Genomic DNA, 15,433 nt, shown 5'->3' with positions numbered 1-15,433 from the left:
CAAAAGATATTTGATACAAAAAGGCCATGACACGTTCATATCAATTAGATGGTATCATCACTATGTAATAAAAATCACCCTTTAAGTAAGCTATGGACTTACCGTACACGGCTTTTTAAAGATTTTTGTTTTTTTTACTGACATTGACGAGTATTTAGCAACTTTGAAACTCTTTTTTAGTCATCTTGTTGATAACTAGTTTCTTACGAAAAGTGACGTCGTAACCAAAACCTTATTTAAGAATCCAAAATCCAAACTCATTACATATTGATAAAAATAAATTAAAAGAAAAACCTTCTTTTGAAGAAAACAATTACAACATTTATAATTACTCACAAGAAGAAAAAAAAATCTCAAATTTCCACAATTGCAATCAAATTAGTCAGTCACGCTTGTCCATTATTTTCCAAACCATTAAAGCTCGTGATGAGTCGATGACTGCAATTTAAAATTCTCCTACATTGGAAATTAGTTTGATCCAGATCTAGAAGCGCCTTGGATATTTTTGCAGAAAATCACAAGGATTTTAGATCCTTCATTGCATCTTCTTTAGGCACTTATGTTTGACGCTGGCAAGGCTTGTTTTTCTGTTTTATTTGCTTTCTATGTGAATTGGATTGGTGTGCCTGTGTATTTTACGAACTACGGTTATTTGGTAAATGAGAAAATCATCAACATTAAGACATATTCTAGAATCCATGTTCCTTATTATTTTACAATTTCTACTGAAAATTCTTCATCCTTTATAAAAAGAAATACAGAGATATATAATAAGTGAAGAGAAAATATTTCCTTCAGGATTCCCTTTACGAAATCTCACAATCTGCATGTTTCTAGGTTATCATTAGTTTAAACAAATGGTGTCAGATCTTATCGTGAACTGACTTTTTTTTCCCCAAGTGAATAAACTTATTTATCCCCTGCAATCAGGTCTAGAACGAACGAAAATAACTCTAGTACTATATATCCTGAAGAAAGAAAGAAAGAAAAAATTAGAAAGAAAAGTGCTTGATGCATTACAAAATTATAATACGTCACAATGAAAATTACAATAATTAATGGTACACACATATACGATATTATTAATGTACCAATTAATTATAATTACCGTGAGGCAAACATCTTGAGTTGACAGAATTTGATGTTAACAAAATATACAAAGCCGCTAGCATAAGGAGAAGAAGATTCATTGTCCCAATTTTAAATAATCATGCTTCTCTTAAATCCAACAATTTTTTCTAATCTGGTAAGCAGATTAGAGACAAAACTGTTGATGTTGTAAACAAGGCAATCTAAAAACATAAGATAGAAAAAAAAAACAAGGCTTAGCTACCTAGCTGCTTTGCACAACACATATATATGAACAATGAATGATACATACCAAATTAACAACACAATAAAGGCTCTATGCAATTTTTGAGAGGGACAAATCCCTTTCAAGGCACTTGAGTGAGGCAGGGTTGACATGCATGAACAAGTAGTTCCCAGCAAAAAGGTCACCAAAATGGACTTGACCTTCCTTGAATCTTTTCAACACTTTGGCATATGAAATTCTCATGGAAGAAACCAGCCTAGCCCTTTTCCTCCAAAGTCTTCTCAAGCTTGAAATTTTGAGTCTGAGCCTTCTCCTAATGGGAACCCTTCTGAACCTAAACCAGCTCCTTGGCCTCCTTTCCCTTTCACCATCCCACCCTTTTTCATGCCTTAGCCTTTGGTAACGAAGCTTGCCAAGAGGAACCATTTGGAGAGTAGACATGGTGGGTTTTTCAGGAGTAAAACAACTCATTAGGACAACAAAAACTAAAGAGAGAAGAGAATTATGAGAGAGAGAATGTGCTAGCTGGTGTTTATCTTCTCTTGGGAGGGTTTGCTTTTTTTTTAGTAGTTGGTTTTCTAAATTGTGAAGAATGATATTGACAGGGTGAAAGCGCAATGGTGGGTTGGAAGAAGGGAGAGTGTCTGGAGAAGCTGTTGAGTGAATTAAATGCAACGTCAGGTTGGTGAGTGTATCCATATTTTCTAGTGTAATAAACTTCTCTCTATTCAATGATGTAGCGAGAAATGCTAACAGTGTACTCTCTCTCGCGTTCTTACTCTCAATTTTACTCAGACTTTTTTTGAATTTATTAAAAAATTATTAATTTTGATAAGTTTTACTTTTTATTTAATATAATCATGAAAAAAAATTATTAAATGAAAAACAAAACCTAAAAAGTAATGATTTCCAATTAATTATAATCAAACATCAAAAATCTTAAAAAGAGAATATAAAAAAACATGTCACTAACAATGTACCTCTCTTGTGTTACTCCTCTTCTATTGCTCATGTCATCATTCTATTTTAAAACTGAAAATGCTATAAAAATATAATTTTTAAATACTATTTTTTTATTTCTCTTTTCCTTTTTATTATATCACTGATCATATTTTATTTTTTCTTTTTCTTTTTTTTCGTTCATTCTTCTCTCTTCTTTCCACTCCCATCAATCCTATTTTGATATAAACGTTAATAAGTTATATTTAACTTTTATTATCGACACATGTCTATTATTTAATGAAAATGTTGATTCAAAAAGTTATTTAATTAAGATTTAATTATCCATTTAGTTTTTATAGTTTTTAAACTTATTCCTTTTAATTCTTATATTTAATAAGTGAATTTTTTAATTTTTGAAATTTAATAAGTATATTTTTTAATTCCTGCAATTTACATTTTAATTCCTAAAATATCAATGTTATTAAAATTTTTTTAACTTCATTAGTTAAATAATTTTAACAGTTGAAATTGTTTGGGAATTAAAATGTAGATTTTAGAAACTAAAAAATCAACTTATTAACGATAGAGACTAAAATAAATAAGTTTAAAAACTATAGAAACTAAATAAGTAATTAAACCTTAATAAAAATATAAATAATTTTTAATATGTGTCTAATAATAAATTTTTTTAAATATGTAATTCGATTATAGTTTGAATTAATAATAAGTACTTATAGTTTGAATTAATTTCTTAATGTATAATTTTTTTAAAATATGTAATTCGATTATATCCGTGCCTAAAGATTGTCGGATATTTTTTCCCTTTTTTTAGTGTCTATATGCCCTTCTTCAGTACTTGACATGATGACTTCTTGAGTGAAAATAGGTATGAAAAATACTCTAACGTTAGTAAAATATCGATTTTAAATAATAAATATGAATAAATAAAGTTATTGTCTCCAGAATCTCTATTTGTATATTTGTGTTTGTTACATCATGTTTAAAAATTGATAAATTGATGACAAGGACTAATTTAAAATTATTCAAAATCATTAAGAACTAAAATAAAAATTTTAAAATGTAAAAAATCAAATTGAACAAAAATTAAAACATAAAAATTAAAGTCCTCTAAAAATAACATAAAGATTCAAGTTGTCAAAGCACATGATGCAACCAAAACCAAGGTATCAGAACAATGTGTGGAATGAGACTGTATTAAGTGGCTATCATTGGATTCAAGGATCTCTAAACACGTTACTATCCTTGAGACTAGAACAATGACACAATCTTGAGGTGCTTCCGGATTAATTAATTAACATCCAATGCTAACCTTTCTGAAAAAACTTTTTATCTGATTGTCTAATGTTGCAATCTCTTCCATATGGAATCTATTTGCCTCATCGTCCAGCTATTACCAAGAAAAAAAAAACTCAAAGTTGTTATTGGCTCATTTATTTGTAATATAATATTTAGGTTAAATTAGTATTTTATTTCTTTAATTTATTATTTAGGTTCAATTTTATCCTTTAATTTTTTTTATAATTTAATCTTTTAATTTTTTTAAAATCAATTTGCTCCTTTAGTCTAAATTATAAGAAATCATATTTTGTGACGGTTCAAAACAACAACAAAATGCATTTTTTAAAAAAAAAAATAAATTGATTTTAAAAATTAAAGGATCAAATTAAACAAAAAAAAGTAGATGATCAAATTCAACCAATTTTAAAAATTAAAAAACCACATTAAACCAAAAAAAAATTAAAAGATCAAATTAAACCTAAATAATAAATTAGAGAACCAAAATACTAATTTAACCTAATATTTATTTATTAAAAAAACACTAGTAGGCAAACACATTTATACATATTTATTATTTTTATTTTTATGTTGTTATAAGTGTGAAGTATTTATTGAGGTTATTAACTATCAATCTTCACTAAAAAAATTTGAGTGACTACTTTTAATACAGTTTTTTCTCACAATTATATTTTTCGTATCTAAAAAACTTGAACTTAAAGACATTTTTAAAGAATCTAAGTCTGATTTCACTTTGATTAACATTCAAGGTTGATGGCCTATTTTCAATTTGATAATTTGCTAGATAACTAAAAAAAAAAATCCAAAATTGCTATTCTTTTTACAAACTTTTTGTAATATAATAAACATAACGCACGAATGACATGGATTTATTTCTGTTTCATATCAATAACTTAGATTTTTTATTTTTTTTTATTAATTTATCAATAGAACAACAACAACACCCACATGAATTCAAGTGTTTTGTACTAATAAAATGTTTTGGTACTATGTATAAGTACTAAAATTATCACTGACTCGATGCTATTACTTCAGCAGAAAGTTATAGGTTCTAGAACTAGAAACACATTAGATATTTTTGCTAAAAATAAGTTGTCATTTTGGTGGCTTGCCCCTCCTCAATATAAAAAAATTTAAAAATAAATAACAAGGTTATTGGATCCTTTAATGCCTCTTCTTTATGCATGCACTTAAGTAATTAAGTTGACTAAAAAATAGTGAATCACATCTAATTGTATTAATTTTAATTAAAAATTATTTTTTTCTCAACTTACTTTTCATGTAACTTGATATAATAAAATTAAAAAATTATTAGAACTAAAATCTTAATTAAATGAAAGATATTTTAGAGATAATAATGTTAAATAAGATAAAATTAATTAAAATTTTCATATATTTGAGAACAAGTGTTTTTTTTCTTCTTATATTTAAAATTAGGTCCACAAAATACATGTGACACTTCAAGACACACGTCAACCTTTCATGTCAGTCCTGATACAGGAGCACGGGCACCCAATCCTTAGCAACTAGGCTCCCCATCCGACATGTTATCTCTAACCTCTAATTATTTATCCCTTTATCTCTTGGCAGATATTTAATTATCTACAAAGTTACACATTATCTATAAGTAACAATTATCTACTAGTTTTTATCTCTAAGCTATCTCTAACTTTGTTGATAAGTGACTGACTATTATCTACAAGTTGGGAATTATCAGCAAGGGTTTTAACAACCCCTACAAACAAGGACCTGCAACTTCCTCTACACACTATAAGTACCAAGTTCTCTCCTACTCTCTACCCTCAAACACACATGCACACCAGCTTGCATACTCGTTCATACATCATCTCATTCATACTCTTCTAACTCATATACTTACTTAAGTGTCAAAGTCAGTTGTTTTGCAGGTCACCCCTCTTGTCCTCCTAGCAAAGGCCACTCTCAGTCCGATGTGTGAAGTCTAGGAGCCAACCTTAGCAACGTCCACCCTGACATGTGTGTCAGACCCTAATTTCGTTCAGGGACTATCATTCATTGATGTTTTGATTCTCTCTAGCCGAACTGCGTTGTTCGACACTAGTTACCGCACAAGACGAAAGATCGTTCAATGTTTTGATCAAGAATGCGAAAGATACCAAAAAGGAGGGGCAAAAGGGTCTTTTCATTGACTTTCCTGGACCCTAGCTCGCCTAGGCTAGCCTCTGGCTCGCCTGGGTCCCCAAATGACTTCAAGGTGAAGGAACCAGCTCTCCTGGGCGAGCCAGTTACTTCAGGACTAAGCCTTAGCTCACCTGGGCGAGCTGCCATTGTCCCAAGTGCCCCTTTTTCTATAAATAGGCGTGAAGGGGAGACTGAGGAGGGGGTTCCAGCATTGAGGAGTGAAGGAAATTGAGAGAAATAAAAGAGAAGAAGAAGAAAGAAGAGGAAACAAAGTCGAGGCGTTGCCAAATCGCGACTGTGATCAATCTCTACATCATTCTTCATTCGGTGTTCTTCGTGTGAACGTTGGTTAGTTTTGTTTTTAAGATTTGAATGTGATCTATGCACCCTTAGGGGTACCCCTTGTTGTTTTGTGCGTATTCATCCTCTCCTTCTATCATCAGTAAATCTCATTTTTTTTTGTAAAGTTTAACCTTAACCGATCATTAGCACCATAAAGTTGTCTTTTAAAGACATTGAAAGTTAATAAAACCAACGCATAACTGATTTTCTCTCCATCAAAGTCACTTGAGATCGTTCAAGGTCCAACGCTTTAACAACCATCTTTTGTTCTTATTAATTAAAAGTGAACCTTTCAAAAGCATAAAAAAAAAAATTGACACAAACTTTCTCACTTTAAAGAACTATGTAGGTCTGAATTCCTCATTGCCCTGAGGATACGTAGGAGCAAGGGTAACACCCTTGTCGACCCCAAAAAAATAAAAAAATATAAAAGGGAAATAAATAATCTTGAAGTCACGTTACGCACACTCGATTAAAAGTTGCCGTCCCTTGTGACGGGCGCATGGGGTGCTAATACCTTTCCTATGCGTAAACAACTCCCAAACCCTTATTTTCAAAATTTGCAGACCTCTCTTTTTGGTTTTTCTAATGTTTTCCTCAAATAAACATTGGTAGCAACTCCTGCACATTTTTTCTTTTTGGAAAGACGCACCTTTGTTTTTCGCCTCGCCCTCCCGTCGAAGGGTAGGTTGCGACAGATGGTGACTCCACTGGGGACTTTGTTAGAGAGTTAAGCCATTCGATTGGTGTGCATTTTTATCGTGACTTTTTCCTTGTTTAGGTTCCCTTTTCTCTTTTATATTTTGTTTTGTCCATATTTGTATATAACCTTTTGCTATGATATCGTGTTTGGTGTGTTTGTCTATTTATTATATTCATAGTTAGAAGTATTTGTTTGTTCTATGCACACATGGCACCTACACCTTTGCATACACATTGAGGTATTATACCCTATACCCGGGTCTGTGTGAGACATAGGAAGTGGAGGTCGATCTGTGGTCATGCTGGGTCACCAACTCGCTTGATAACAGTGAAGCCTTATCTAGAGTTTTCCTCTTTTGATGATTCATTGTCGCTGGTAGTCCCTACCGCCACAATGTTTTTACCAAAGAGGATGATATCTCTAGAAGCCTTTGAAAGTTACATACGACCAGCCTTGGGAGTTATCACCGGATAGAGAACTTTTGATCCCCTCCATTAGGATCCTAAACTAGGGACACGAAACAAACTCACTATGTCTTGTTTCCTTGATTTAGTCATGCATATCTTTATAACGTCGTAATAGTATACATCATTCGTGTGTTTACCATGTTATTATGTTCACACGTGGCATTTTGCATTAAGTCATTACGTTATCATGCTCATTCGTTTAACATGTTTTCTTTGTGCTACCAACCCCGCATCTTCTATTGTCGTTAGTCACTATGTTCACTCATGTATACCTCGGCCATGTAGTCACTCATGCCTTGCATTCCTTTTCGTGTTCAAAGTCATAATAAAGCACGAAAGTCTGTACTGCTTTCTTAGTTGCATGCATTGGGTACCATGGTAATAACTACAAACAAACCATGATGCCCAATGCATTATGGATAAGAAAAGATAGTCTTTCGGGCATATTGTGTCGATTGATAAATACGTTTGTCATGCATAGCATAACCATACCCTGATGCATTCATCATATCTCCTCTATGATAGGGTGTTGAAGTATTGGTCATCAGAATTTTCATTCTCGCAAACATGGGGTCGGACCAAGCGCCATCTTTTAAAAAGAGATTCTATCATGTCAAAGTCAAGAATCTAGAGCTAGCCAGCTTGCAAAAACTGGGGCAACGGATGGGTCAAGTTCAACGTCAAGCCTTCAGCAAGGTATATAGGAAGATCTAGGATCTAGTGATGATGGAAGTGTCCGTTGAAGCCATCGCATCTTTCACTCAATACTACGACCAATCACTCAGATGCTTAACTTTTGGGGACTTTCAGTTAGCACCAACCATAGAGGAGTTCAAAGGGATCTTAGGATGCCCGCTAGGGGGAAGGAAGTCATACCTTTTATCCAGATTTTATCCTTCTATGGCAAGAATAGAAAAAATGGTCAAGATCTCGGAACAAGAGTTAGATCGAGTGAAGCAAGATAGGAATGGGGTGGCAGGGATACCAAGGAAGCGCTTGGAGGAGAAGGCGGAAGCTCTGGCCAGCCGAGGAGAGTAGGCAGCATCGACTTATTAGCTCTGCTAGTGATTGGGACGGTACTATTCCCGAATATAGACGGGTTGGTGGATCTAGCGGCAATTAACGCCTTTATTGCTTATCACCACAGCAAGGAAAACCCGTTCATCGCAATTTTGGCGGATGCATATGATACATTCAACTTGAGATGCGAGAAGAGCAGTGCAAGAATTATCTATTGTACGTCTGATCTTTATGTATGGTTGGTATCCCACATTTTTCATCATGAAGGTAGATATGTCTGTCCCCTACAAGGTCATCGTATATGCTTCGAAAAGGGTAAAGCAAACTAGGAAGAACTCTTGGCAGGCATGATGGGAACGTCCATTAGTTGGTTCCCACAGTGGAAAGAAGGAGGGGCAGGAGTGTTATGCTCATGTGAAGGATTCTCGAATGTCCCCTTGATAGGGACATGAGGTTGTATTAATTATAATCTCGTGCTGACCATAAGATAGTTAGGCTACCCTATGAGAGGTGCGCCATCGGAGGAAATCATTGTGCGAGGTTTCAGTGAAACTAATGCGAAGATACTTCAGAGAGTCCGTAAAGCGTGGAATAAAGTGGAAAGAAAAGATAAGGAGCTTAGGGGAGGTAGCAATGGAATCATAGGCGGCTATCAAAATGGTTGAAGTCTAGAACGCAAGGGATAACTTGGCTCCCAAAGCTAAAAGGCTTGAGTGGGGAAGAGGCTGAAATTCCTGAGAAGAGTGAAGAAGTGCGAGCTTTGAAAGCTGAGCTCGAAAGAACGAGAATAGTAATAGAGAAGCTAAAGGTGGCGGTCACTAGGGTCAGGAAAGAATGTGATGAGCTGAAAGATATCAACATGACCACGGCTGAAGCGCTAGAGCGAAAAACAAAAAAGGCCCAAAAGGAAGAGTGGAGTAGGAACAAGTTCCGATGGGCTTTGTGGGGCAGCAGTAATGAGCTCAAACTTAGAAAGGCCGAGAGGGACAAATCAAGGATGGAAAGCATGGTGTTAGAGGATAAATTGAAGAGTTGTCAGAGGTCGAAGAGAAGTTTGACAGAGCAGTTGAGCAAAATAGAAGAGAATATGTTGATAATCATTTATCAATATAAGGAGAAGGTGAACCTAGCTGCTAGTCACGGGCAAATACTGGAGGATGAACAGGCAAAGGTATTGGCTTTGTAGATTGAAAAGGAAGCGAGAGAAGGGGTGATAGAGCTATTGCACAAGGAAGCCATGAAATGGATGAATAGATTTGCTCTCACTCTAAATGAAAGTCAAGAGCTTCCAAGGTTGTTAGCCAGAGCCAAGGCAGTGGCTGACACGTACTCTGCTCCCGATGAACTTCACGGTCTTTTTGATTACTGCCAACATATGGTCGAACTAATGACCTACATTATTAGGAATCGTTGAGGCGTCTGTGTTGTATTTATACTTTGACTCTAACAAGATGTGATGAACCATGTTGTTTTAATGAAAATAGGATTTGATTTGACCCTATGTTCTACGGAATGTCCTGTGTGAATTCAATATTTCAGCGACTTATCATTGTCATGCATTCACGTTTATTCAGTTGTTGCATTACTCATTGCATTTTGTTTTTAGCAGTCATAGTCATCATAAAAAAGTAATAATAGTAACCAAAAAGGACGAACGCGCTTTACGACACCCTTACTAAACACGTGCCAAGGCTAGAATCATGAGCGAGATAGAGGAAGTTCATGAATAGATAAAGGCCAACATGGAGGCCATGAAAGACCAAATGACCACCATGATGGAGGCCATGATGAGCATGAGGAAAATGATGGAGGTCAACGTGGTTGTGTCATCGCTACAAGTTCCGCCATTGAGGTAGATCCGACTCACCCATCTGGTATGAATCAAGTAAGTCGTCCAGTCCCAGACATGGTAGGTCAGGGAGGCGAAGCATTGGGAAATACGGGCGGCCCCCATTTTGTGTAGGTCCAGAGCAAGCATCCTTTCCCACAATATGGCCTGCCTCCCAACTATGCACCATCCAATGTTGTACATGGGCATGATGAGAATGTTGACCACTCCACTCCTATACCCCTCGAGAGCCAACAACCTCAGTCTGGGCATGCGCATGTCGCTTAACCCATGGGGGAGACGCATGAAGTACCCCGAGACCACACTCTGGCTGACTTCAAGCCTTACCTCGGATATGCCACCGAGGGGCAAGCATTTGGTGGCATACCCCAACTGAACACCTTAGGGGACCCTCAGTATCACCCACAACCACAACTACAACCCTTACATTTTTCGGTGGGAAGATTGCCTCCTGCCATGGTGGAAAGGGAAAATCTCGAGCACATAGAAGAAAGGCTAAGGACCATTGAAGGCGGTGGAGACTACCCTTTTGCCGACATGGCGGAACTATACCTAGTACCTGACATCATCATTCCTCCAAAGTTCAAAGTGCCAGACTTTGACAAATACAAGGGGACCACTTTCCCCAAGAACCACCTGAAGATGTACTGCTGGAAGATGGGGGCGTACACGAAGGATGAGAAACTCTTGATGCATATTTTTCAAGAGAGTTTGGCTGGGGCAGCTATCACATGGTACACTAATCTGGAATCTTTCTGGATTCGTTCCTGGAAAGACCTAATGGCTGCCTTCATTAGGAAATACTAGTATATCTCTGACATGGCTTCGAATAGAATGCAGTTGCAGAACATGTGCAAAAGGGAGCATGAATCCTTCAAAGAATATGCCCAGAGGTGGAAGGATCTGGCAGCTCAGGTAGTGCCCCCAATGATGGAGATGGAAATGATCACAATGATAGTAGACACTTTACCTGTGTTCTACTATGAGAAGATGGTGGGATACATGCCCTCGAGTTTTGTGGACCTGGTATTTATGGGCGAAAAGATCGAAGTAGGCCTAAGAAGGGGAAAATTCAATTATGCCGCTTCAACAAGTGCTGGCAATAGGAGGATTGGAATAGGTGGGGCAAAGAAAAAAGAGGGAGATGCCCATGTCGTAACCACAACACCCACATGGCCAAATTCCCAACAAACCCCTCATAACCCCATGTACCAATATCCACCACACCAATACAATTACTTGACCAATATCAGATCTCCCCCCTGCCCGACACCTATCCGATCGAGCATGCCCAATCAACCACAAGGACCTCCCCAACATCACCCACAAAATCCATTCCCTGCACAGCCCAAACCAAGTGTAAATCCCAACCCCAATACAAACACCAACCCAAGGAGGAATTTCCCAGAAAGAAAACCCACAGAGTTCACCCCAATACCAATGTCGTATGTCGACTTGCTACCATTCTTGCTTAGCAACCAAATGACTGTGGTGAGCCCGAGAAAAGTCTATCAACCTCCATTTCGTTGATGGTACAATCCTAACGCCATATGCGCCTATCATGGCGGCGTCTCGGGGCACTCTGTTGAGCAATGTGTAGCCTTTAAGCACTACGTACAAAGCTTGATTGATGTTGGATGGCTGACATTTCAAGAGGATAGTCCAAATGTGAGGACTAATCCACTTGCCAATCATGGAGGCTCGATGGTGAATGTAGTGGAAGAATGGAAGCCTCAAGAGCTAAAGTAGATAGGGGATGTGTCGACTTCCAGGCAGTTCATATTGGAAGCATTGTGTGAGGTCGGTGTAATTGACCTTGATGGTAACAAAGGGATTCGTGCTTGATGCATCTAGGGGGGTCACACGATGTGGAAACATGCCCAATAGCTGAGGAGCTGCTGTAGGGAATGATAAGCAGAGGGAAAATTGAAATTTGCAGTGCAAAGAAGGAGGAAGGAGAGGTATGCATGTAGTCGGGGGACAGAAACCCAAGCATGCCTAAACCTTTGGTGTTTCATTTCACCAGGGATATTACCACTCAGGTACCCCGAGGTTTCCATCCCTTTATAGCAAAGACACTAGCACCCTTACCTTGCAAGAGTGATAAGGCGGTACCATGGAAATATGGTGTACAGGGGCCGACGAAAGGCAGGACGCGTCTGTTATACGTGTTGGGAATGACATGCCATCTGCTAAGATTACAAACATTTCCGGTACGAGTGGCATGACTCGTAGTGGACGTATTTTCTCTCTTCCCGAACTATCGGCAAGGTCAAAAGACAAGGGGAAGGTGAACGCGGATATAGGCGAGAGGGAGAAGATAGGCTCGACCGTGAATGATGAGGCCCCTATTGGAAAAATTGCAGAGGAAGGGGACGACTTTAGCAAGAGAGAGGTATCAGCTGAGGAGGCGACTGAATTTCTATGAATCATTCAACAGAGTGAATTCAAAGTGATTGAGAAGTTGAACAAAACTCTAGCCAAGATCTCTCTATTAGGGCTACTCATGAATTCCGAGCCTCATCGGGCGGTGTTGGTCAAAATTTTAAATGAAGCCCATGTAGCGTAAGACATATCAGTGGAGGGCTTCGGGGGAATAGTCAACAACATCACTACCAACAATTACCTGACTTTTGCCGATGAGGAGATACCAGTTAAGGGCATGGGACACAACAAGGCTCTGCACGTGTCTGTCAAATGCATGGACCACATAGTGGCCAAGGTAGTCATTGACAATGACTCTTCCCTCAATGTCATGCCTAAAACTACATTGGATAAGCTGCTATTTGATGCGTCATACATGAGGCCAAGCTCCATGGTGGTAAAAGCTTTTGATGGTATCCGGGGTGACGTGAGAGGAGAGATGGATCTCTCGATTCAAATTAGGCCACACACATGCCAGATAAACTTTCCAAGTAATGGACATAAACCCCGCCTACAGTTGCTTGCTAGGTCGACCTTGGATCCATTTTGTTGGGGTGGTCCCGTCAATGTTGCACCAGAAATTGATGTTTGTGGTGGAAGGACAAATGGTTATAGTGTCGGGTGAAGAAGATATACTAGTGAGTTGTCCATCCTCTACACCCTATGTGGAAGTTGTGGAGGATTCATTGGAAACATATTTGCAAGCACTAGAAATTATGAACAATGCTTATGTGGAGGCTCCTCTGGTGCAACCACGTTTATCTGGTGCCTCCTTGATGGTGGTATGAGTCATGTTAAGGGATGGGTATGAGCCCGGAATGGTGATGGCATGGCAAGCTTGTGAAGTTCATTGAAAACCATGGGAGGTTTGGTTTGGGTTATGAGCCTACACATGCTGACAAGAAAAGGGTCGCCTTAGAAAGGAAAGAAAGAAGCCTAGCCAATTTACAAGGGCGGGGACCACAGATGGAGAGGGTCCCTATCTGCCACATTAGCAAAAGCTTTGTCAGCGCGGGATGGATGCATGAGAATCAAGTTGTTGTGCTAGACGAAGGAACCAACCAAGAGCAGCCAAGTTGGGTGCACCCGTGCTCCCCAGGTTTTGAATTGAAGAATTGGAAGATCATGGAGCGACCCGAGATTTCGGTGTCAAATCCAATGTAATCCAATAGTTTGAACCCTATTGTTGGGCCTAGGCTTTAGGGTTTGCTTTTATTGGGCATACCTTTTCTTTAAATGTTCCTGAAATTATAAATATACAACCCTTTTATTGACATGTTCCCTCTTGCACTTTCGTCCATTTCATTCTTCTGTGTATTTATTTTCGTTGTGATTAAATGATTTGACACTGATCCAACAATGAGTCCTGTGAAAGTAGTGATACCGAGGACCCGAATGTTGACTTTGAGTAACTAGTAAATCAAGTCGAGAAGGAAGAAAATGAGGATTGGGAACTTCCCTCGGATTTGAGGAGAATGGTGGAGTAAGAAGAAAGAAAGGTGAAGCAGCACCGAGAAGTGACAGAGGTAGTGAATTTAGGCATTGGTGGAGAGAAAAAGGAGGTCAAGGTCGGCACTTGTATGTCCACGAACATCCAAGATGAGTTAATGACTCTATTGCGAGACTACCAAGACATCTTCGCTTGGTCTTACTAGGATATGCCTGGTTTGAGCTCGGAAATTGTGCAGCACAAGCTACCTCTAAATCCCGAGTGCTCCCCGATAAAGCAAAAATTAAGGAGAATGAAACCTGAGATGTCCCTAAAGATAAAGGAGGAAGTAAAGAAGAAATTCAACGCCTATTTCTTGGCCATTTCTCGGTACCTAGAATGGGTTGCCAATATCGTGCCGGTCCCCAAAAAGGATGAGAAGGTGCGAATGTACGTGGACTATCGGGATCTAAACCGGGCCAGTCCAAAGGATAACTTTCCTTTACCGCACATCGATGTTCTCGTAGATAACATGATGAGCTTTGCCCGATTCTCTTTCATGGATGGGTTTTCGCGTTACAATCAGATAACGATGACATTGGAGGATATGGAAAAGACAACCTTCATCACTCTGTAGGGAACCTTCTGCTACAAGATGATGTCATTTGGGCTGAAGAACACTGGGGCAACATACCAGTGGGCCATGGTGGCATTATTCCACGACATGATGCATAAAGAGATCGAGGTCTACATGGATGACATGATCACCAAATCAAGGACGAAGCAGGAACACTTAGTTAATTCGCGGAAGTTGTTCGGGTGGTTGCGTAAATATAGGTTAAGGCTGAATCTCGCAAAGTGTACGTTCGGGGTAAAATCTGGAAAATTGCTTGGCTTTGTCGTTAGCTAGAAAGGAATAGAGGTGGATCCATACAAGGTAAAAGCAATCCTCGAGATGCCTGAGCCACGTACCAAGAAACAGGTCTGAGGTTTCTTGGGAAGGTTGAACTACATAGCGATATTCATATCACAATTAACCGCCACTTGCGAGCCTCTTTTCAAATTATTGTGCAAAAATCAGTTTGTCCAGTGGGACGATGATTGTCAAGTGGCATTTGAAAGGATTAAATGGTGTTTGATGAATCCTCCTGTGCTCGTGTCGCCGGTGACCGGAAGACCTCTTATCCTATACATGACAGTATTAGATGAGTCGATGAGGTGTGTGCTAGGACAACACAATGAATCTGGAAAAAGGGAACGGGCCATCTACTACTTGAGCAAGAAGTTTACAACATGCGAGATGAACTACTCGTTGCTAGAGAGGACGTGTTGTGCCTTGGCGTGGGCAGCTTACCATTTGAGGCAGTATATGCTGAGTTACACTACTTGGTTGGTGTCCAAAATGGATCCCATCAAGTACATCTTCGAAAAGCCCGCTTTCATTGGGAGGATAGCTCGGTGGCAG

The 15,433-nt window shown here is 38.4% G+C and overlaps 1 protein-coding gene across 1 annotated transcript; it reads right to left on the bottom strand.

Annotated features, from left to right (window-relative positions):
- Positions 1-1,046: 1,046 nt before the first annotated feature.
- LOC114399580 lies at positions 1,047-1,989 on the bottom strand. Its single transcript, XM_028361778.1, has one exon. The coding sequence runs from the start codon at positions 1,784-1,786 to the stop codon at positions 1,406-1,408; it is 381 nt and encodes a 126-aa protein (XP_028217579.1). The 5' UTR covers positions 1,787-1,989; the 3' UTR covers positions 1,047-1,405.
- Between the last annotated feature and the right edge of the window lie 13,444 nt (positions 1,990-15,433).

Source organism: Glycine soja, chromosome 19 (genome assembly GCF_004193775.1).
Source record: "Glycine soja cultivar W05 chromosome 19, ASM419377v2, whole genome shotgun sequence".
Classification (NCBI taxonomy): domain Eukaryota; kingdom Viridiplantae; phylum Streptophyta; class Magnoliopsida; order Fabales; family Fabaceae; genus Glycine; species Glycine soja.
The sequence above is the reverse complement of the archived record's forward strand: the minus strand, read 5'-3'. Positions and strand labels throughout refer to the sequence as shown.

What these genes read in the sequence shown, in the direction of transcription:
- LOC114399580 (XM_028361778.1), bottom strand. Translation starts at nt 1,786, where the DNA reads ATGAGTTGTTTTACTCCTGAAAAACCCACCATGTCTACTCTCCAAATG.